This window comes from Schistocerca americana, chromosome 7, assembly GCF_021461395.2.
Source record: "Schistocerca americana isolate TAMUIC-IGC-003095 chromosome 7, iqSchAmer2.1, whole genome shotgun sequence".
NCBI lineage: Eukaryota > Metazoa > Arthropoda > Insecta > Orthoptera > Acrididae > Schistocerca > Schistocerca americana.
The window spans coordinates 231,566,046-231,590,496 of record NC_060125.1 but is presented as its reverse complement, the minus strand read 5'-3'; the positions used below and the strand labels follow the sequence as shown (position 1 = coordinate 231,590,496).

Below are 24,451 nucleotides of genomic sequence, written 5' to 3'. Positions count from 1 at the left end.
AATATCATCATTTACGAACTTCAGGTTTATGTTCGCACACCTCTCATGTAACCAGAAGTTGCACTTCACACACAGGATTCCCTTCATCACATGTTTCTCACATTTTTTATGTGACAAGTTATTGTAAAATTGCTTTTCTACAAGACTGATGCAGCTCTGCACTGACGTACCAGCCCCGTCTTATGAATAATGCAAGATGATGTCTATGAGGACATACCAATTACACATTATGTATGCAATGATATATTACTGCAGCCTGCTTGAACACCTCTGCTGAAATGCTGGTGCTACAGTTGTTCCATAGCAGAGTGGATGCATGTATTGCCACTGCTGGTGGTCATTTTGAACACAATCTGATGGTCAGTTGTCTCGTTATTGGTCAGAATCCACATACTAGTACAAGCACTTGTGTTATTCTTTATTGTGTGCTGCTACAGGTATTTTACAAGTGTCAGTGTGGGAACTTTTCAAAATATGATTTCTCATAAGTGACTTGCACTAGGATCCTGCAACAAACCCAACTGAAATTCTAATTTACCCTACTTTTAGTTTGTTAAGGTCAATAGGCATTGTTCCATTTAAAAGATTGTGTGTTTGCACAAAAAATAAACTTTATAAGTGTTATTACAATCTGTTGATTAGCTAACAGTATGAGCCACTGACTACCAATACATTCTGTGAAAAAACCACACATCATTTCCACAATATTTGTGGTACAAGTTTTAGGTGATTCATTCTGTATATGCAAAATTCTACTTCTACTGACTGCCTAGTTTTGACTAAAACACTAGATTTTTGTGCCCACCACACCATCTGTACTTCCCTGAATCAATGACACTTGATTCTAAACAGGGTGAGATTATATGTCAAGTTTTACACTGTCATTCTCCTTGACTGACTTCTGCACATTTCTGTTGCTGCAAATGTTACAGTACAACTTGTAGATAACTTGAAATTTACATGAAATAATTTAAGAAAAAAATTTTACAAAATATTAGGCATTTCAAAAATACTTTCACAAACATTGGGAACAGGTTCCTTACACCAAGACAAGAAAAAAATGTCAGTAAACATGGGCTCTAAAATGCATACCTTAAGAGCTATGAATACACGTTCACCTTTGACACTGAAGCTCATCTCTACCACTACCAGCTCTTTGTTTTCCATATTTTGGGATGAAGTAGTATGAACCAAAACAAGACAAAAAAGGTCACATACACATGGGTTCTAAAATGATGACCTTAAGAGCTATGAGCACATGTTTAATACAAAAGATGTGTTTCACAGTTTCAAAGATGAATAAGTGCTTATAGTTGTTAAAATATGCATCTTAGGACCCATGTTTACAGAACTTTTTTTCTTGTTTTGGTGTAATCAACCTGTTCATGAAGTTTGTAAAAGTATTTTTGAAACATCTTGTACAAAAAAAGTTAAAACATGTTGATTTTATTTTATTTTGTATTCCATTGGTCCAATTGTGTTGGGTACACAAGGATGTGGAACGAGGCAGTTTTTTACAAATACAGTATGATAATCTTAAAGCATATACAGAAATTTAAGTAGATAATTATATAAAAATTTACACAATAAATTCTTTGAGGAGCAATACAGAAAAAAGACGATACATATTTTCTTGGTATCATTAAAGCACTACAGAAAAATGTTGTTACTTTAGTGATAAATTAGTGTGGATTTACAAAGTCATAAAAGATCCTCATCCTGAGCATGAGGTAAACAGACCACCCACACAGTGGGTGCTCTGTTTTGCTGCTGCATCAGTTCTTCTACACCTCTGATCACACACCTTGGCAACAGTGTGAAGTAACCACTTCAGTACCAGGGCAGCAGCTTCTGGTGAAACAGCAGGCCATACTGCATAATTTGCTCGGAAGGCTTGACCCACTTCTCTACAACTTGCAGCCCCAAAGAGCAATACGTTGATTTTACTCAGCTGTGCCAAAAACATTATTTTGTGGTGCAACATTTCCAAGAATTCTTCACTTTCCCCAAATACCTTTCAGTAAATTCAACATCACAGCTATGGAATGAAGTGTGTTATTCCTGATATTAAATAAAACTATTCCTGAGTTTATCATTATTCCCAAAAAGGACTTCACCACCATGGTTACGGATTTATGCCAAGACCGCAAGTGAGTATTTGAATGGCTCTGCAGTTGGGTGTGGTCTTAAACTAGAACAATAGCAGCATTCAAAAACTGGTTAAGTCTATGTACTTCTGCATAAACTGGCAGATAAAAGTCTCAGCACCAAAAAATAGTTAATGTGAGTGTTGAAAATTTAAAAATACATTTGTCTAGGTAATGTACTTAAGTTCATTTCAAGATTGCTAGTTAATGTAAGTGTGAGAAAAGCTATTGCAAGTGTGGAATGCTGGTACATTAATAACTGATGTAACCACCAGAATGTTTAATGCAAGCATGAAATTATGGATGTATTGTGTTGTACAAGTGCCAGATGTCAGTTTAGGGGATTGAGTCCCATGCCTGCTGCACTTGATCAGTCAGTACACGGACAGTTAATGCTAGTAGTGGATGATGCTGGAGTTGTCTGATGAGGACCAATATGTGCTTGCTTGGTGATAGATCTAGTAGCTGAGTAGGCCAAGGCAATATGTTGACACTATGTAGAGCATGCAAGGTTCAAATGGCTCTGAGCACTATAGGACTTAACATCCATGGTCATCAGTCCCCTAGAACTTGGAACTACTTAAACCTAACTAACCTAAGGACATCACACACATCCATGCCCGAGCCAGGATTCAAACCTGCGACCGTAGCGGTCACACGGTTCCAGAGTGATGCGCCTAGAACCACACGGCCCCACCGGCCAGCGAATGGCAGCACAACGGGTTGACTCACCAGTACAGATGTGCAGTCATGATGCATAGGATAGCCATGAGAGGGCCCCTCCTGTCATACAAAATTGCACTCCAGACCTCAGCTCCAAGTTAAAGTCCAGTGTGTCTAGACCGCAGACAGATTGGTTACAGATACTCATTTGGCCTTCTTCTAACCAACACAGGGCCATCCCTTGCACTGAGGCAGAATGGCTTTCATCAGAAAAAACAATATAGCGACACTCCACCCTCCAATGAGCTCTTGCTTGAGACAATTGAAGTTGGAAATGGCAGTGGTTTGCAGGGCATCTGGCTCAAAGCTGACCTTAAAGTAACAATCTGTAACAGTTTGTTGTGTCTCTGTGGCGCCAACTGCGGCTGCAGACACAGTACAATGCACCAAGCCACACACAGAACATGTGATCATTCCTCTTGATAGTGCCACGTGGCCATCCACAGCCGTATCTTCTTGTGACAATACCTTCCTGTGACCACTGTGCAGCAATCATTTAAAGTGACTACATTTGCACCAAGTCTTTCTGCAGCATTGTGGAAGGAACATCCAGCTTCTCATAGCACTATTATACAACCTCATTCAAACTCAGTGACCCCCCTGTGGGTACGGGGGTTAGAACAGGCCCGAAGTATTTCTGCCTGTCGTAAGAGGCAACTAAAAGGAGTCTCACACTTTTTGGCCCTATGAGTTCAGGTCCCATTCTATGGTTTGACCTCCCACTTTCAAAATTCTACAGCAGTGTGGGCCATATGAGGAGGGACACCTTACATGGTGCACGAGTGCTCTTAGATTCGATCTCCTGAATCTCTTGTCATGGCTTTGCATCTCCACCTGCGATTCAGCTATTTGGGTGAGTACACTTTCTGGGCTATGTCATATTCTTCCATTGTCTCATGTCCTCTTTCACCCCCCGTGACAATATTGGATTTCTCTGCACCAAATATCCTGCATGGTAGCCAGTCCATTGTGGTGGGGCCATCATGTACCCATTTGGTTGTAGCTCCCCGTCAACAGGGATCGAACTGCTGATGCCTGAGCTGTAAACTCCCCACGTATGCTGAGGAGTATATTCCTGTCTTCTTGGGGCATCAGGACTTCCAGCAATGACCATCATGCCAGTTGACCTTGGCTGTGGCTGGGTGGCACCCATGGGGAGAGCCCCTGATCAGAGTGGGTGGCATCAGGGCGGATGACCCACAAAGAGGAGGACTAAGTCATCTATTGCTGGTGACTGTACAGCGCCAGCAGTCTCTAAGAAAGACAAGATAGAATACAATGTCAACAGGTATGATCCTAAATCATTTCCCTCCCTCGCTACACCATGGGATGAATGTAGAGATACAGAATGGAGAGAGCCATATTTGCCTTAATATTTAGTCTGTAACAGAACCAATGAGGACTCTTTTCTATCAAAAAAGCCTCGGTTTTTCATTGAACACCCTGAGGACAAGTTTGGAGAAGTGTCAGTGCTGTCCAAGATGCAAAACAGCACAGTCTTAATTCAGACAGCATGCCCAGCCCAATCCCGAGCATTACTCACCTGTGACAAAATGGGTGATATTCCTGTTTCTGTCACTCCCCATAAAAGCCTCAACATGGTCCATGGGATTATTATCCATCATGATCTCCTCTTGCAGTCTGATGACAAGCTCCACACCAATTTAGAATGGCAGGGTGTTCATTCCATCCGATGCATTTACAGGGGACCCAAAGACAAGAGGGTTGCTACCGGTGCCTTCATCTTGGCCTTTGAGGGCGATTCATTGCCCAAAAAGGTCAAGGTGATGGTTTACCACTGTGATGTTAAACCATACATCCATCCCCCTATGTGGTGCTTTAAGTGCTGGAAGTTTGGGCACATATCTTCCCGCTGAATTTCCAGCACCACATGTCGAGACTGTGGACATCTGCAGCACCCACATACTCCATGTGCACCACCTCCCACTTGCATCAACTGTGGAGAGCACCACTCCCCCTGCTCACCAGACTGCCCAGTACTCCAAAAGGAGCAGAAAATTATGGAGAACAAGACCCTGGACCGGTTGACTTACACTGAGTCTAAATGTAAATTTGAAAGATTACACCCCATTCGGTTGTTGTCAACATATGTTGCAGCTACATCACCATTGCCGTCCAAGGTGCCAGTGATTCCTTACTTTGAGCCACACACACTGGGCCCTTCAGGCCACCAGAATACATCTGCCCCCTTGGTGGTAGGAGCAAATGGTTGGTTGGTTGGTTGTTTGGGGAAGGAGACCAGACAGCGTGGTCATCGGTCTCATCGGATTAGGGAAGGACGGGGAAGGAAGTCGGCCATGCCCTTTCAGAGGAACCATCCCGGCATTAGCCTGGAGCGATTTAGGGAAATCACGGAAAACCTAAATCAGGATGGCCGGACGCGGGATTGAACCGTCGTCCTCCCGAATGCGAGTCCAGTGTCTAACCACTGCGCCACCTCGCTCGGTGGTAGGAGCAAATCTTTACTCCGTTGCTCCCAAAGCACCTACTTTGGTAGCAAGGCCCCCCAAAACGCAGGGGATATAGGATATAGGACCCCTCCCCCTCCCCCTCCCCTTCCCCCCCCCCCCCCATTGCCAGAGAGCAACAGCCTCCTCCAGCTCCTCTCATGCAGAAGGTGTCCCATGGGGCCCTCTCTTCATAGGTCTCCACTAATGCCATGCCGGACACTCACTAGTGGCTCAAGGAGCCAAAACCTTCTGGACAAAGAGCATCACGGTCTTCCTCCGTGCCTGAAGCTGCTTCAGAGAAATCTTCCCAGAAAGCCCCTAAAGAGAAGCAAGAGAGCTAGCAAACTAAGAAGAAGTCTGCTAAGAAACAGGACCATCTGGTGGCTCCAACATCACCACTCCCTATCAATTCTGCATTTGAGGATGCAGTGGAGATCTTAGCGCCCCCTGTGGACCTGGATCTTACTGATGCCTCCTCCACCATAGAAATGGCTACAAATACTCAGTCAGAGGCAGCAGGTGACCCTGAGGCATAACTTGCCTCCTTGTGCACTTCATGCCTTCTCAGCCACACGATAATGTCATCCTTCAGTGGCATTGTGGCAGCTTTTTCCATCACCTGGCTGAGCTACAGCAACTGTTAAGCTTTACATCTGCTTTCTGCATTGCCCTCCAGGAAACCTGGTTCCCAGCAATGTGGACCCCTGACCTCCATGGCTATAAGGGATATTGCAGGAACCATAGCAACTATAATAGAGTGTCAGGTGGAGTTTGTATCTATGTCCTGAACTCAGTATGAAGTGAACCTGTGCCCCTTCAAACCCCTCTTGAAGCTGTGGCTGTCAGGATAATGATGACACAGGAAATAACTGTCTGCAATATATATCTTCCTCCAGATAGTGAAGTACGCCTGAACAAATTGGCTGCACTGATTGACCGATTCCTTAAACCTTTCCTACTTTTGGAAAACTTTAAGGCTCATAGTCCCTTGTGGGGTGGCACAGTTCTTACTGGCTGAGGCAGAGATGTCAAAATTTACTCCTCACAACTCGACCTCTGCCTCTTAAATACTGGGGCCACCATACATATGGTGTGGCACATGGCACATATTCAGCCATTGATCTCTCGGTTTGCAGTCCTGGCCTTATCCCATCTATTCACTGGTGAGCACATGATGACCTGTGTGGTAGTGACCACTTCCCCATCTTCCTTTCACTGCCTCAGCATAAGGCCGACAGATGCCTGTGCAGATGGGTTTTGAACAAGGTGGACTGGGAAACTTTCACCTCTGCTGTCACCGTTGGATCTCCCCAACATGGTAACATCGATGTGGTGGTTGAGCTGTTAACTATAATGATAATTTCTGCTGCATAAAACGTGATCCCTCGTTCTTTAGGGTGTCCCCTGTGAAAGACAGTCCCTTGATGGTCGCTGGAAGTCGCTGAGGCAATTAAGGAGCATCACCCTTCCCTGGAGCACCACATAGCTTTTAAACAGCTCCATTCCCGTGTTCACCAGCTTATCAAAAGGCGGAAACAGGAGTGTTGGGAGAGGTACATGTTGACCATTGGGTGCCATGTGTCACCTTCCCAAGTCTGGGCAAAAATCAAACGAATTTTTGGGTACCAGGCCCCAACAGGTGTTCCTAGTGTTAACATAAACGGCGTGTTATCTACCAACACAAACGCGATTGCCGAGCACTTTGCTGAGCACTATGGTTGTGCCTCTGCGATGGAGAATTACCCCACAGTCTTTTGCACTCTCAAATGACGGATGGAGGAGAAAGTCTTCTCGTTCACTATGTGCCACAGTGAACCCTATAACGCCCCATTCACAGAGTGGGAGCTCCTCAGTGCCCTTGCACATTGCCCTGACACAGCTCCTGGGCCCGATCGGATCCACAGTCAGATGATTAAACATCTCTCGTCTGACTACAAGCGACATCTCCTCATGATCTTCAACCAGATCTGGTGCGATGGTGTCTTTCCATCACACTGGCAGGAGAGCACCATTGTACCAGTGCTGAAACCCAGTAAAAACCTGCTTGATGTGGATAGCTATCAGCCCATCAGCCTCACCAATGTTCTTTGTAAGGTGCTGGAACGTATGGTGTGTCGGCAGTTTGGTTGTGTCCTGGAGTCACACGGCCTACTGGCTTCGTGCCAGGGTGGCTTCTGCCTGGGTTTCTCTACCACTGATAATCTTGTGTCCCTCAAGTCTGCCATCCGAACAGCCTTTTCCAGATGCCTACACCTTGTTGCCGTCTTTTTCGATTTACGAAAAGCATATACCTGGTGACATCATATCCTTGGCACATTATATGAGTGGGGTATCCGAGGCTCGCTCCCAATTTTTATCCAGAATTTTCTGTCACTTCATACTTTCTGTGTCCAAGTTTGTGCCTCCCATAGTTCCCCCCATATCCAGGAGAATGGGGTCCCGCAGGGCTCTGTATTGACAGTCTAGCAGCAGCTGTATGCAGACGACTTCTGCATTTTGTACTGCTCCACCAGTATTGGTGTTGCTGAGTGGCGCTTACAGGGAGCCATCCACAAGGCACAGTTGTGGGCTCTAGCCCATGGCTTTCAGTTTTCAGCCACAACGTTGTGTGTCATGCACTTCTGTCGGCGTTGTACCATTCATCCGGAACCAGAACTTTACCTTACTGAGAATCCACTCACTGTAGTGGAGATATATCAATTTTTGGACTGGTTTTCAACACCCAATTGACTTGGCTTCCTCAACTTCATCAGCTTAATCAGAAGTGCTGGCAGCACCTCAATGCTCTCCGCTGCCTCAGAAACATCAACTGGGATGCAGGTCGCTCTACACTGCTACAGCTATACAGAGCCCTTGTTCAATCCCGCTTTTACCATGGGAGTCTGGTTTATATTTCAGCGGCGCCCTCAGCATTGCATTTACTCGACCTGGTGCACCACTGTGGTGTTCGATTAGTGACGGGAGCTTTTATGATGAGTCCGGTGACCAGCATCCTTGCGGAGGTTGGAGTTCCTCCAATGCAGGTCAGGCATGCACAACTGCTCTGATCCCTTCTACCTGATCTGGAGTCCTTGCCTATCACTTATACTTGAGGTCCAATCATGTATACTTCCATGGTATACACCTAGGCCACGGCTTCGCCTGGACTTTTCACATGGCCCAAAGGACTCAGTTCACCCCACAGCTCTCCACTGTCACTTCATCTTGATTCTTGACATGTACTGAGGCCATGAAGTGATTTATACTGACAGCTTGATGGCTGATGGTCACGTCAGCTTTGCATATGTCCATGCCTCCATGAACAGCATTCCTTGCCAGATGGCTGCAGTGTTTCCACTGCAAAGCTGGTGTCTATATCTCATGCTCTTGAGCACATCTGTTCCTGCCCTGAGGAGTGGTTTCTTCTGTGTACTGACTCTATGAGCAGCCTACAAGCTATCAACCAATGCTACCCTTGTCATCTTTTGGTAGTGACCATCCAGGAGTCCATCTATACCCTGGAACGGTCCTGTCATTCAGTGGTGTTTTTGTGGACCCCAGGACATGTTGGAGTCCCAGGCAATGAACTTGCTCACAGTATGGCCAAACAGGCTACACAGAAATCACTTATGGAGATCGGCATTCCAATAACTGACCTGCATTTTTTTTTACGTCATCAGGTTTTTTTGGTTTTGGAGATGGAATGGCATAGTCTCAACATGCACAACAAACTGCATGCCATTAAGGAGACCTCCATGCGGGCCTCTCGTAGGGACTCTGTGGTTCTGTGCTGGCTCCACATTGTCCAGGTTCGGGCACCCCTTGGGTACCTTCTGCTCTGTGAAGAGCAGCTTCAGTGTCAATGCAGTGCCCGGTTGACAGTGGCCCACATTTTGGTGCACTGTCCCACTCTGACTGCCCTGCAATGAAATCTTCAGTTACCGGACTCGTTGCCACTAATTTTATCTGACAACGCCTCATCGGCTGATTTAGTTTTATGTTTTATTCATGAGGGTGGGTTTTATCATTTGATCTAAATTTTAGTGCATATCCTTTGTCCCTCTGTGTCCTCCACCCTAGCGCTTTTACGGTGGAGGTTTTAATGTGTTGCAGAGTGGTTGACTTCTCCTTTTTATTCTCATGGTCAGCCAGCCATGGTAATCTGTTTTCTCGTTTTAATCTCTTCTACCTGTTTCTTCCATTTCTGTGGTTTTCTTCTCCCATTTTTTGCATTTAAGTGTTTGTTGCCCTTCCATTGTTCTTGTGGTTTTTCCTTTCTCTCCATTTTGTGTTGTCAGTCTTGCTTGTTTTATTCTCATCCTTGTGGCATTGTTTTATTTGGAACAAGTGACTGATGACCTAGCTGTTTGGTCCTTTCCCCCTCTTTTAAACCAGCCAACCAAACTCAATGAGATGCTGATAATGGCATCTTCAACATCTTAAAGGCATTCTTGACTAACATGAATTCACTACATAAAATTTCGGTGGTAACTAATGCTCATAAGTGTTACAGTGTGTATTTAAAGCAAAGCTAATTTGTGTGTTCATAGTGGCACTACTAGCTTCACTCTTATGTGGGTGGCATAAAATTTGAATAGACATCATGTTACAGATGTAGAAACATACCTAACAACTTTTCTTTATCTCACACAATCCTTCTTGGTGTTGAGATTTTTTCCGCATTAGTATGTGTTTATGCATCATGTTTCAATTTTCTACAGGTGAGTGGTTGCCTTTCCTCATTTTTGTTTATTGTTTCCATCCCTGAATTCCTGTTATTGCAACAAAAATTTAGTAATGTTCAAAAAGAAACACTTTTCGTCAGGCCCACTGTTGGGACGTTTCTCACTATTTAAAACTATATTTCTTAGATACACAACCTGCCCTGATAGCCAAGCACAATAAAACGACCACTTCCTGGAGACATTTGGAGGGGTACTAGTCTCAGATAAAATCCGTCTCATGGATTAATGATGGAGGCCAGTTGCCAGCCAGCTGCATGTGGTTTCTAGGCAGTTTTCCACATGCATCTAGGTAAATACTGGGATGGTTCTCATGTTATCCATCAGATATGCAGTGAAGAAACTCTTTGTAGCATGATGTTACATTTGACTATGTGATACACTGAATGCAGACAGAAGGGGTACGTGGATTCATCTCCGGAGGGAGCTCTAAGTAGTTTTACAATACGTTTGGTAGCGGCAACCCTACTGTAACAATAGCCTTTGTATTGGTATGCTTGGTTCTCCATGAATTACGAGAATAACCAAAGCAGTTGCAACCTGCCATTGACTAGATAAAGATCTCTAGAGATGGATGTAGGCTTTTTTAGATACAAATAGGCTAGAATTATTTTCTCATTGCATCATGGCAGGCTGTTACAGCAACCAGTTTAAAAGTATTTCAGAACAAAAACAGTCTCAGCTGAGAAAATATTTAATGTCAGTGATGTGTTTCACCCTTTTGGGGCATCATCAGATTGTGTAGAAGTAACTGATGACTTTACTAGTCAATAAGCAACAGGATCATCTGCAAATAACCTAAGATTGCTGCTCAGATAGTCTCCGAATTGTTTATATAGATAAGGAACAGCAAAGGGCTTATAACACTACCTTTGGGAATGCTGGAAATCACTTCTGTTTTACTGGATGACTTTCCAGCAATTACTATGAACTGTGACCTCTCTGACAGGAAATCATTAATCCAGCCACATAACTGAGATGGTATTCCATAAGTATGCAGTTTCACTACAAGCTGCTTGTGTGTTACACTGTCAAAGGCCTTCCAGAAACCATGAAGCATGAAGTGGACCTTGAGCACACCAACCAGCTCCTCTGTGGTAGTACCAGATAGGGATGAGCTTACAGGACCATGATACGAGCTGCACGTGGCACAATGTCTGTATTGCTGTACACACAAACATTACAGTCATGTTTTTGCAACTGAGACTGTTTTTGTTCTGAAATAGGATAGAACCACTATAGCTGTAAAAAACAGCAAAATTAGTCATCTAGAACAATGCGTTTGTAAACAATAACATCTTAAAATTAATGTAATTTATTTCAGGGATACTTTAACAATGAAATAACTTCTTTAGCACCAAATGCCTTCATTAGTTTAAGATATTCAATCATTATGTACATTTGCAGTAATGAAACATACATTCTTATGAAATCCTTGCTTTCAAAAGGAGCATCACCAGATGAATACACAGCCATTCTCCTGCAGGGCAGTGGAACATACAGTGTGGAGGCGGCACTGCAGATGTGTGTCCCGAGACCAGGAGGAAGGGTAAGCACAGTCAACTTTTGTGCTAATTACACTTTTGCCTATCAAAAACCTCAGATTATTGACTATAGAAATTTGTAGCAACTTCAGCAAGAGCAGTGAAATGCAAAACAGTGAACGGCGAATATGAAGTTTTCAGAAAAACAGACAAGTTAGCTATAAATTTCCAATGAGACGGAATGGCTGGTCAATACTTTCCTTGAGGAGACAAAATTCTAAGAACTACTGATAGACAGAGACACATAAAAGTAGAAAAAATAATTAATTGATTTATCCAATTATACATCACATTATACAGTATACGTGCAATATGGTAGTTGGCTTTGCTTGTAACTGTATATTTTTTGATAATTTTATCAAGCACAAAATTTCATTATAATCATATGGGTGGAACAAGATAAGATAGCTCTAAACCTTAAGTATATTTACAAATTTCCACATTAGATTCTAATGTTCCAAGCAAGTCTAATACGAGAACATGAGAAATTTCTTTGAGCACTTAAGTGTAAAACAGAAACTGTGATAAGCCTAGTATTTCACTTTCAACTGGTTAAAATAATTTATGACCTTGAGAATCTCTGCACAGTCACATCCTTGGATTATCTGTCTTGCAAAAGTAAGAATCAAAAAGGATCTTAAGGATACAAAAAGTCAAAGAATAATTCACCATACAGAAGAAGCTACATATTGTGTGTTTGAATGCTCCAGTAGTAAACAAATATTCTATCTATACTACAATAAATTAAATGAGAGCAGACAAACACTGATTTGCAAATGAATGGTGAGTGATGTATCAGCACATCAAGTTGTTGTCATTGTTGTTGCAAGTGACACTGCTGCTGCTGTTGTCATTTACAGTCTGATGCTAGGTTTGATGCAGCTGTCTATGCTAGTCTACCCTATGAAAGTCACTTCATTTCTAATAAGTAATGCAGCATCCACTCGAAACTGCTTACTACAATTTTTATCACCCAGACTTCCCTTAGTTACTAAATTTACTATCCACTGATTGCTAAGAATGTTTTCTATCAACCAGTTCTTCTGTTAGTCAAGTTGTGCCATAATTTCTTTTCTCCTGAATTCAAATCAGTGCTGCTTCATTAGTTATCAGATCTGCCCATATAATCTTCACTATTCTTTTGAGGCACCCATAGGAGTAATGACAATCATAAAATCTTTAAAAAAGTGGTTTTGATAAAATGTCAACAAAATTAAAGAAGTGCTTCTGAGGTAAGTAACATATTGTGTTGTCAGTGTAACATTTTCTGAGTAGTTGAAATATCCTGAAATTAATCCTTTGTTTAAGAAAGGAGGTAAAGAAATACCATCAATTTTCCTTCCAAATTAACTTTTTATAACATTCTTGAAAGTTTTAGAAAAGGCAATATACAATTGGTTTCTTAACCATCTGACAACAAATATTAAGAACTTTAAAGATTGCAGCGTGTCAGCAATCGTGAATAATTTAATGATTATATGGAATCCACCACGATTGCAAATAGAAACTGGATGTTCACCTAGGTTTCAGCATGGATAACCATGCCTTCTTCAGAACACACTAAATCTACAAACTGCCTAAAGAGGCATGGTCCAACATTAATACAGAATGCCCAAAAGGGCAAAAGACTCACATAAAATGTAAAATAAACGGTATGTGTGTACCATGTCAATAGCTGTACTTAGCTCAAATGTCAGAAGCATGCTTGCTCACTCCAGCCAACGTTCAGTGGGCCGCAGGCTCTCAGGTAAACTGAGGTGGCACCGGCCGCTAGGCTGTGAGACTGTCAGAACAGAACGCGCATGTGCAAATTGAGAAATCGTCTTCTTTCATGTGATTGATATAAAATGTGTTACAAAAGTGATCCGATTACCGGGTCAATGGTGCAGGAAGTTAATGCGTGTGTGTGTATAATGTCCTAGCTCAAGGACAATTTATAGAACTATAGAACATGGATAGGCTGAAACTATATATGTGGGATAGCAAATTCCATGGATGGTCAAAACGCATGCACGCAGGACAGACAAAATACCATCAGCTAGAAGCAGGCTAAAAATATGGGAGATGAATAACCCATTTTTCAGATACTTGGGGTCAGTGATAGTATTTGATGACTATGCTTGGATAAGCGTGTAAAGTTACTATATTAAATTCTAAGTGCTGTTGTTGTTGTTGTTGTTGTTGTGGTCATCAGTCCTGAGACTGGTTTGATGCAGCTCTCCATGCTACTCTATCCTGTGCAAGCTTCTTCATCTCCCAGTACCTACTGCAACCTACATCCTTCTGAATCTGCTTAGTGTATTGATCTCTTGGTCTCCCTCTACGATTTTTACCTATTGACAAGAAAAGGGTCAAATTAGTATGGCAGGCTTAATGTAATTGCGTGAAAGGACATACAACATCACCTTCATCACCCTTAATATCTAATGACCGACAGAGGTCGTTTTGAATAGTGCTATTGGATATGCACCAAATTAGTGTAGAAAGAACCTAAAGCTAAACTAGTTTCTTAAAATCAGGTACTTGAGGTACTGAACCATGAAGCTTAATCAAGTTATGTCTGTGAACACATCCAAGGCATACCTACTTTGCTCAGTGCTGACTCAGATGTGCTCAATAGGATTGAAAGCAGTTACCTTTCAGGAGATGTACAACTTCCTCATGTATTCTTCAAACAGTTCTGGCACAGTTGAGGAATGACAGGGTGGTGCATTGCCTTGCTAAATGTGCAACTTTCCTGTGGGATCCTATGGTCAAGAAAAGAACTGCATGTGATCAGACACTGGCTTATTACACCACTCATTGTGAGAGATGATGGCAGATGTAACAGGGTCTCCATGTTAATGAATATCTCTCTGCCACCCACCTATATGGTACTCTCTTGGTAAGCTGAAGGCATTGCCTTACATGCTTTTCTACATAAACATACCTTCCCACAGATGAGTAAGAATGAATAGTGGGGCCCATCAGTCCAGGCAACATTATTGCATGCTTTGAGTGCCCAGTTGTGGTGTTTCTGCAACAATGTTAATTTCTGAATCAAGAACAGATTCAGAATTGGTGATTAACAAAATTTTCATGAGTGTAATAAATGGTTTGTAGCCAATTCTTTATCACTAAACTCTGAAAAGACAAGTTATATGCAGTTCACACATTGTGAGGGGTTCCTTCCAGAATGTGTGTAAAATATGATAATGAGGAAATAGAAGGGGTTGTCAATATTAAATTCTGTGAATTACACCTTGATAATAAGTGCAGTTGGGAACAGTACACCAGAGAATTCTTTATTTGTTGTGTGGATTATGTGGGACAAAGGTGATATAGAATACTTCAATTACTTTAATTCCATAATGTCATATGGGATCATTTTTTGTCCATTCATCCAAAAGTGTGGAATATGAATGACTAGTGGTATGAATTCAAGGACATCCTGTAGAGGTCTGCTCAAGAAATTATTATCTACTTTACTATCAAATCTGTCTTATGATTCTTTTTGTCCTAATTATCTAACTGTGCTTGAGGAAAGTGTCCTTGCTAAATGATTTTGTTACAGTTTGCTCTTACAGCAAGTAAGCTTTGTATTTGTCATGTTTACTACATGTCATTAGAATTTTTTCCCACTGTTTGTTTCATAAATGATGCATAGTTAGTGGCATATATCACACATATCACACTGACATATATCACACTGACATATATCACAGTTAAACCAACGAATATGGGACAGAAAAAAGAAAAATGGAGTAGTCATCTAACAACAAATGAAATAAAAGGAGAATAAAAAAAGTTATATAAAAGAGGAAAGATGGAGAGAGTGAGGAGTTGGAGAAGAGGGGGAAAAGTGGGTAATATACATAAGATCACATTACTAAGTAGTACGTATCAACAAAAAAAGCAGTGCTGTAATATATTCCACTATATCTGAATGTAATGGCAACATCTAGCAGTTTCGATTTGTTTTTTTCGGTTTCCATAAATCATTTTAAGTTGGTAGCAAAACAGTTACTTCAACACTGACACTACAGTTGATTCACAGCCCCAGTAATGTCTCAGTGTGGTAGTTCTCTGCTAGAAATGTCCACCCTCTCAATAAGACATCGAACATCACCCTCCTTCTTCCTCACTACCCTGTGGATTTCCCAATTAATAGTCCAACATGTGTGCATGCTGCACTCCCCCCCCCCCCCCCCGTCCCCCCCCCCCACACACACACCCCCACACCCACCCACACACACACACACACACACACACACACACACACACACACACACGCTCGCGCACAAAATTAAAGCAATTTGTTTCCATTAAATTGGCAATAATTTTATGTATCAAACTGAGTATTACAACAACTTGTTGACCCTTCATTCAGGATCATCAGTAAACTTTTTGATGTCATGTCAGATGACAGCCATTAATTCATACAGGCAACACTAATGAGGGTACTTGCAAAGTGGTGCTACAAAACATTTAATTTCAGTATGTGATGAGTAAATTTTGCAGATAACAGAATTATCTATAATGAAGTACTATCTGAGAGAAGCTGCATAAATATTCAGTCAGATCTTGATAAGATTACAACATGGTGCAGAGAGGCAACCTGTTCTAAATGTTTAGAAATATAAATTTGTGCACAAACAGAAAAACGTAGTATCCTATGACTATAATATCAATGAGTCACTGTTGGAATTAGCGAAATCATTAAAAAAAACCTGGGTTATAAGACTTTGTAGGGATATGAAGTGGAATGATCACATAGGTTCAGTTGTGAGTAAAGCAGGTAGTAGAATTTGGTTTATTGGTAGAATACTGGGGAAGCGCAATCGTCTGCTAAAGAGATTGCTTATAAATCACTAGTGTGACCCATCCCACAATATTTATCGAGTATATGGGACACCAGACAGAACTAACAGGGGATATTGAACATATACAGAGAAGGGCAACAAGAATGATCACAGGTTTGTTTAATCCCTGGGAGAGTGTTGCAGAGATACTAATGGAGTTAAAACAGCAGACTCTTGAAGACAGACATAAATTATCCTGAGAAAATCTTTTGAAAAAGTTTCAAGGACTGGCTTTAAATGCTACTAGCCCGTATGTATCACTCATATGGGGATCATGAGGATAAGATTAGATTAATTACTGCATGCACAAAGGCATTCAAGCAATCATTCTTCCTGTGCTTCATAGGTGAATGGAACAGGAAGAAACCTTAATAACTGGTACAGTGGGATGTACCCCTGCCATGCACCTCACAGTGGTTTGCAGAGCATAGAGGCAGATGTAGATGTAGATGTAGACGTAGAAGCACACACCATTCATACACACAAGCAAGTGCACCTGCCACCTGACTCAATCATGATCGCCATCTCTGGCAGCACAGGCCAGAGTGCAACTGCCACACGGGATGAAAGCAGCAATCTGCAGGAGGCAGGGAAGAGGGAGGGATAGTAGTGTACAGGTGGGGAGAAAGAGGAATGCTGTCTGGCAGAGTGTGCAGGGACTAGAGTGCCAACAGGAGCAGCATCAGGAGGTTGTGGACCATGGAGGTGGGAATAAAAGATCAAAACAGGATTGGAGTGGGGAAATATGGGCAAGTGCATTGGCAGAGGCCAGCAAACAAAGAAGGCTGGATACAAGAATGGGGAGGAGATGATATGATTGTGAGAGTGAAACTATCAGGTGGAAGGTGTGGGAATAGTATTTTACCATAGGTTGAGGCCAGAGTAATTACAGGAGTGAGAATGTGTTGCAAGGATAACACCAATCTGTGCAGTTCAGAAAAGCTGGTGGTGGACGGGAGTATCCAGATGGCTTGGGTACCAAAGCAGCCACTGAAATCAAGGATGTTGTGTTCAGCTACCTGTTGTGCAACAGTGTGGTCTAATTTGCTCTTGCCCATAGTTGCTCGGGGACAGCTGGTTCATAGTCATGCCAATATAAAAAGTTGTGCAATGCTTGCAGTAGAGGTGGTAAATGATGTGGCTGCTTTCACAGGTGTAGGTTAGGATAAATCTGTGACAGGACTGGAATAGGAAGTGCTAGGTGGGTGGGCTGGGTAGGTCTCTGAAAATTATTTTGAGCAGTTAGTTCATGAGCCCACTCAAATAGTAAACAGTTGTCAAAATGCACTTGACCTCTTAGTAACAAATAATCCAGAGCTAATAACGAGCATGAGAATGGATAAAGGGATTAGCAAACACAGGGTTATTGTAGTGAGACTGAATACTGTAACTACCAAATTCTCCAAAAATAAATGAAAAATAGACCTAATCAAAAAAACAGATACAAATTTGCTTGATGCCTTCCTGAGAGACAATCTACACTCCTTCCAAATTAATAATGTAGGTGTGGACCAGATGTGACTTGAATTTAAAGAAATAGTATTGACAGCAATTAAGAGATTTACACCAAATAAATTAACAAATGATAGAACTGATCCATCCACCTTGGTGCACACAATAGGCCAGAACACTGTTGCAGAAACAACAAAAAAAGCATGCCAAATTTAAATGAAAGCTAAATCCCCAAGATTGGTGATCTTTTACACAATTTCATAATTTAGAACAGACTTCAATATGAGGATTTTATAATAGTTTCCACAATGAAACTTTGCCTCAAAACCTGGCGGCAAATCCAAAAAGATTCTGGTCATATGTAAAGTATGCTAGTGGCAAGGCCGAATCAATGCCTTGTCTGTGCAATAGCAAAGCAAATGCTACTGATGACTGTGCTGCTAAAGCAGAGTTACTAAACACAGCCTTCTGAAATTCCTTCACAGAAGAAGATGAAGTAAATATTCTAGAATACAAATCGAGAACAACTGCCAACATGAGTAATGTAGAAGTTAATATCCTCGAAGTATGAAGCAACTTACATCACTTAATAAAAACAAGTCTTCCAGTCCAGACTGTATACCAGTTAGGTTCCTTTCAGAGTATGCTGATGCAATAGCTCCATACTTAATCGTATAGAACTGCTCGCTCGATGAAGGATCTATACCCAAAGAGTGGAAAGTTGCACAGGTCACACCAATACTCAAGAAAGGAAATAGAAGTAATCCTCCAAATTACAGCCCCCTTTCATAAACGTTGATATGCAGCAGAATTTTGGAACATATATTGTGTTCGAACATTATAAATTACCTTAAGGAGCACAGTCTAATGATATGCGGTCAACGCAAATTTATAAAACATTCTTCTACATGTACATGTACATCTACATCTGTATCTATTCTCTACAAACCACCATGAGGTGCATGGCAGAGGGTAGGTCCCATTGTACCAGTTAGTAGGGTTTCTTCCAGTTCCATTTGTTGTGACTCGCCGATCATTCAAAGTGCCGCTGCGCAGTTACGCGCATCCTCTACATGTGGCGCTGTGTGCCAGCCATGCAGCAGCCACGCCACCTATGTGGCCAGCCAGCCAGTGGCCACTAGACTTGGACTCAGTTATGATTTAACTGTTAAAGTGTACACACTTCTTACTCTGTTTACTTGATCTGTGACATCCATGTGTTGCTTCTTCCTTGAAATGTATTTGTTCAACTTGAAGTTATTACAATTGGCGACGAGGTAGTGTTTTTTCTTTTCCATCGTTGACCCACATGTTTTCATGGCTACTTTAGAGCAACTATTGCAAGGTCTCATACAACAGCAAAAGCTTCTCACAAATTTGATTCGAGATTTCGTCGCGGCATCAAATGCGGGGCGTCTCTCGTCATTGCCTCTACCTACTTTTCCACCTTACGATGAGACGGTGGAAGACTGAGATTACGAAAAACGTCTTCGACAGCACTTCTTGGCATTTCATGTCGCGGACAAACAAACATGTAAGTCTCTGTTCCTTTCATGGATTTAACCTCAAATGTATCAGTTGTTGTCGCAATTGGCTTCTTTGAAAGATACTGTGTGTTTGTCCTTTGCTGAAATGTGCTCACTTCTGCCCATCTATTTTCAAAAGTAAACGCATGTGGTAGCCTCTCATGTTGCCTTTGTTCATTATCAAAAACAACTGAATCAATACCATCGTGCTTGGGCTGCTGAACTTCATGGCCTCTGTAGAAAGTGTCAATTTGTTATCAATTTGTTACTGAAGTTCACAAAGAATCCTACGCCGATTCCATGGTACGGGATGCAATTATCCAGTCGGCGTCCGACAAATAAGTTACGCAACGTGCCCTTCAGTTGGCAAATCTGACTCTAGATGAAATCCTATCCATCGCTCAGTCTTTTGAAATTTCTCGCGCTGCTGGAGAGCAAATAGAGGCATGGGGTGACGTCGGGGAAATACAACCTCTGTGTGATGTTGACGAAGCGTTTGGCGTGTCCCTGCTGGCCGACATGGCTGCAGTACGCTATCAAGTGCAGCCTCGGCCTAACCGTAAACAAACCTCTAAGAAGCTGCAGCAAAACCCACAGCAACTTCCTTCATGTCCGCGGTGTTTTACAAAACATTCACAAGAAGATTGTCCACAACGTTGGGCCGTGTGACACAAATGCAAAAAAAAAGGGTCGTGTGTCATCCGTTTGCAAATCCGACCACATACATGATGTTCATGAACATGACACTGATTCTGATTCTGTGTCGTCTGTCAATTGTACTTCTTCCCTTTCAGGGAAGTTATTCCTCACTGTCGAAATACTTGGTCGAGAAGTTCACATGCAGGTGGATACTGGTTCTGCTGCCACTATCATCAGTTCTCAGATATATCTTCAGTTGGGTTCTCCATTCCTGTCACCTGTCACTATGCAATTACGGACTTACAATAAACAGAAGATTTCTCTCTTGGGACAATTTGATGCTGAGGTATCTTAAAATCTGTCCTTCACACTGTTCTCATATTTGTGGTCGACCATAGTAACACGGAGAATCTTTTTGGATTTGATGCCTTTTGCGTTTTTGGATTCTCCATAGATGACTCTGTCAAGATCGTCTCTGATGCTATTCCTTGTGCTCAATTGGATTCCTTGTCGACGACATTTTCACCCCCTTTTTTCTCCTGGGTTAGGCTGTGCAAACGACTTTGAAGCTCATATCACGCTCAAAGCCAGTGCTCGGCCTATGTTTTTTCGGGCTCGGCCTGTTCCTGTGGCCCTTCATGATCAGGTCAAACGGGAGCTGGATCGTCTCACTGCTTCAGGGGTCTTGCTTCCTGTCACTTCCAGTGAGTGGTCCTCTCCTGTCATTGTTGTTGCTAAGCCAAATGGTGCTATTCATCTCTGCGGTGATTTCAAAGCCACTGTAAATGCTCAATGCCTTATCGACACTTTCCCTATGCCTTGATCTGATGAATTGTTCACTAAACTTGCTGGAGGCCAGTATTTCTCTAAACTTGACCTGTCACAAGCTTATCATCAACTTCCTCTTGATGCTGCTTCCTGGCAGTTTCTGGTCCTTAACATGCCTTTTGGCCTCTATCAATACCAACAATTGCCATTCGGGGTTGCCAGCACCCCTGCTCTCTTTCAGCGATTCTTGGAGCAATTATTGCTCACTGTCCCTGGGTGTATAAACTACCAGGACGACATTGTTGTCACTGGCTCCACCACTGGCAAACATCTTCAAAATCTCCACACACTTTTTCATGTCTTACAGACTGCCAGTTTAAGTGTAATCTTCAGAAATCAAAATTTTTTCAGGCATCTGTCACATATACAGGATTTCAACTCTCTCGGGATGGTATTCGTCCTCTTCAGCAAATTGTCGCTGTGATCGATGCCCTTCCTCGCCCTACATCTGTTAAGGAACTGCAGGCCTTCTTGGGGAAAATAGCATACTATCACAAGTTTTTACCATCTGCTGCTTCGGTGGCTCAGCCATTGCATCGCCTGTTGCATAAAAACGTGCCTTTTCACTGGTCCACGTCATGCGATGTGGCTTTCCAGTAATTGAAGACTATGCTGAAACAGGCCCCGTGCCTGGCTACTTATTGACCTGGCCAACATCTTGTTCTTGCCATGGATGCCTCTCAATACGGGGTCAGTGCAGTCCCTGCGCACCATTTTTCTGATGGTTCTGAACAACCCATTGCTTATGCCTCCAAAACGCTCACGGATGCCCAAAAAAAGTATTCTCAAATTGAAAAAGAAGCTTTGGCCATTATTTATGCTCTTCATAAGTTTGGTGTTTTTCTCTATGAATCCAAATTTCATCTTGTTACGGATCACAAACCACTTGTTTCCTTGTTTCATCCATCAACTTCACTTCCCGACAAGGCTGCACACCGCCTCCAGCGTTGGGTTCGTTACTTGTCTCGTTTCAATTATGAGATTCATTTCTGGCTGATGGCTCAACATGCAAATGCTGATGCACTGTCTCGCCTTCCCATGGGACCTGATCTGGCATTCGATAGGGATGAACTTTTGTGTTTCCATCTGGATGTTGCCGAGCAGCGGGTTGTGGACGGGTTCCCCATCACCGGGTACCGGCAGGCGGCTGCTACGGGTTCTGACCCTACCCTCTCCTGGGTTTTACACTGTATTCAGAAGGGTTGGCCAGATCGTCCATCTGCTAAGATTTCTGTTCCATTGCGGAACTACTACGCTTTACGTTACTGCCTCAAGGCTAGGGTTGGTGTTACCCTCCTTTCCACCGAAAATGCTTCACCGCTTCTTGTGGTACCTGCGTCTTTGCGTGCTTCGGTCTTGCGCCTCCTTCACCAAGGGCGCTGAGGTGTCTCTTGCACAAAATCTCTGGTGCGCTGTCATGTGTACTGGCCTGGCATCGACTCTGAAATCGCACACATGGTCACTGCCTGCGGCCCTTGTGTGTCACAGGCCGCCGCCCCAAAGTCATCTTTGTCACCGTGGCCTTCGCCTGAGAAGCCGGGGGAGCCTATTCATGCTGACTTCATGGGACCTTTTTTAGGTACTTATTGGCTTCTCATTATTGACACCTACTCTATCTTTCCTTTCATTGTCCGTTGCACGTCGCCTACCACTGCGGCAACCACCAATGCTCTAGCTTGCATTTTCTCATTGGAAGGTCTTCCCTCTACTCTTGTTACTGATAATGGTCCGCAATTTGCCTCTTCCGATTTTGCGGATTTTTGTGCCCGTCGTGGCGTCATGCATGTCATGGCCCCTCCACAGTCAAACGGTGAGGCTGAACGACTGGTCCGCACATTTAAGGCTCAGATGAGGAAACTCCTGACTTCTTCTGGTGATGATGCACTTCTCCAATTTCTGGCTTCTTACCATTTCACCCCCATGGGTGACCACAGCCTGGCTGAGCTCTTACATGGCTGACAGCCCCGCACGCTACATCATCTTCTTGCGGCCTTCCACCTCATGGCCGCGGGTGCCTTCGCTTGGCCGGTTCATCACCGACGACCTCGTATGGGTGCGGGGATATGGCAGGTGGCCAAAATCGAGTCCTGGCCACATCTTATGACACCGTGGCCGATGCCACTGATGGGATAAGATAAACCTGTAATTTGACTGGAATATTAAGTTCTATGGGGGTGCATTGGGCAGGTCTTGCACCTGCGTCTTCCACAGAGATATTTTCCTTGTGGCAAGGGGTTGGGATTGGAAGTTGCATATGGATAGGCTAGGATGTTGTGGAGGTTGGGTGGGTGATGGAACACCACTTTAGGAGGGGTGGGAAAAATCTCAGGTAGGATGTTCTTCATTTCTGGGCATGATGATAGGTAATCAAAGCCCTGGTGAAGGATGTGGTTCAGTTGTTTAAAGTTCAGAGTGGTACTGGGTGATGAGGGGGGTACTCCTTTGTGGCTGGTTCTTGGGGATGGTGGAAGGATTGGGGGGTTCGAGGGGAAATGGCACAGTAGACCCGTATGCAGACTAGGTGTGTGGTTAGTGCCTTTCTGTCAAGGCCTTGGTGATTCCCTCGGTGTATTGGGCAGATATGCCCTCCCCAGCTGGTCAGGCTGTATGGGAGGGATTTTTTGGTGTGAAAGGTGTGACAGTTGTCGAAATGCAAATACTGTTGGTGGTTGGAGGGTTTCATGTGGACAGTGTTGAAGATGGAGCCATCAGAGAGGAGAAGGTCAGTGTCTATGAAAGTGGCATGCTGCATTGAAGAGGATCAGTTGAAGCAGATGGGAGAAATGATTTTGAGGTTGTGAAAGAATGAAGATCGGGTGTCTTGACCTCAGTTCCAGATCATGAAGATAGCAGCAGTGAACCTAAACCACACTAGAGGTTTAGTGATTTTGGAGGCTAGGAAAGTCTCCTCTAGATGGTCTATAAACAGGTTGGCTGTGTCATGGATTTGTTTGCAAGCCTTCCCTTCAGAGGAGAGTTGATTGTGGGTTAGGATAAATTTAGTAAGATGTGTGAGGAATGGTGTAGTGTATTTTGGAATCTGAAGGATGCTTGGGATGGGTAGTGTTCGATAGCAGTAAGACAATGGGCATGAGGGCTCTTGGTGTGTAGAAACGTGGCTTCAACAGTGACGAGTAGGGATCCAGGAGGCAAAGGGGTTGGGATGGTGGAAGGTAGCAATGGAAGTGGTTGGTATCTTTGACATGGGAGGCTAGTTACATGCAGGGTGTCATAGGGGTGAGGACAGAAATGGATTCAGGTAAGAGGTTCTGGGAAAGGCCTGAGGCTTTAAGCAGGTTGTGTTGAATCTCTGGGATGGGATCATTCTGGCAGAGCTATAAGTGGAGGAGTCAGAAAATTGGCTGAGGCCTTCTGTTAGGTAGTTACTGTGATTCGTAACAACAGGGTTGGAACATTTGTCTGCAGGTAGAATGATTATGTTAGGACTTGTTCTGAAGTTATGTATGGCTATTCTTTCTTCTTATGTAAAACTGGTGTTCTGAGAAAGGCCCCTGAGGAAGGATGATGGGGCTAAGTTGGAGGTAAGGAATACCTGGAA

The 24,451-nt window shown here is 43.1% G+C and overlaps 1 protein-coding gene across 1 annotated transcript in view; it reads left to right on the top strand.

The window, feature by feature from the left end:
- LOC124622209 (2-aminoethylphosphonate--pyruvate transaminase-like) overlaps positions 1 to 24,451 on the top strand; it is a 112,255-nt gene that overhangs the window by 44,495 nt on the left and 43,309 nt on the right. The window contains exon 3 of the mRNA XM_047147856.1: positions 11,511 to 11,611. Coding sequence (XP_047003812.1) covers positions 11,511 to 11,611 — 101 coding nt within the window. The remainder of the gene's footprint in view (positions 1 to 11,510; positions 11,612 to 24,451) is intronic.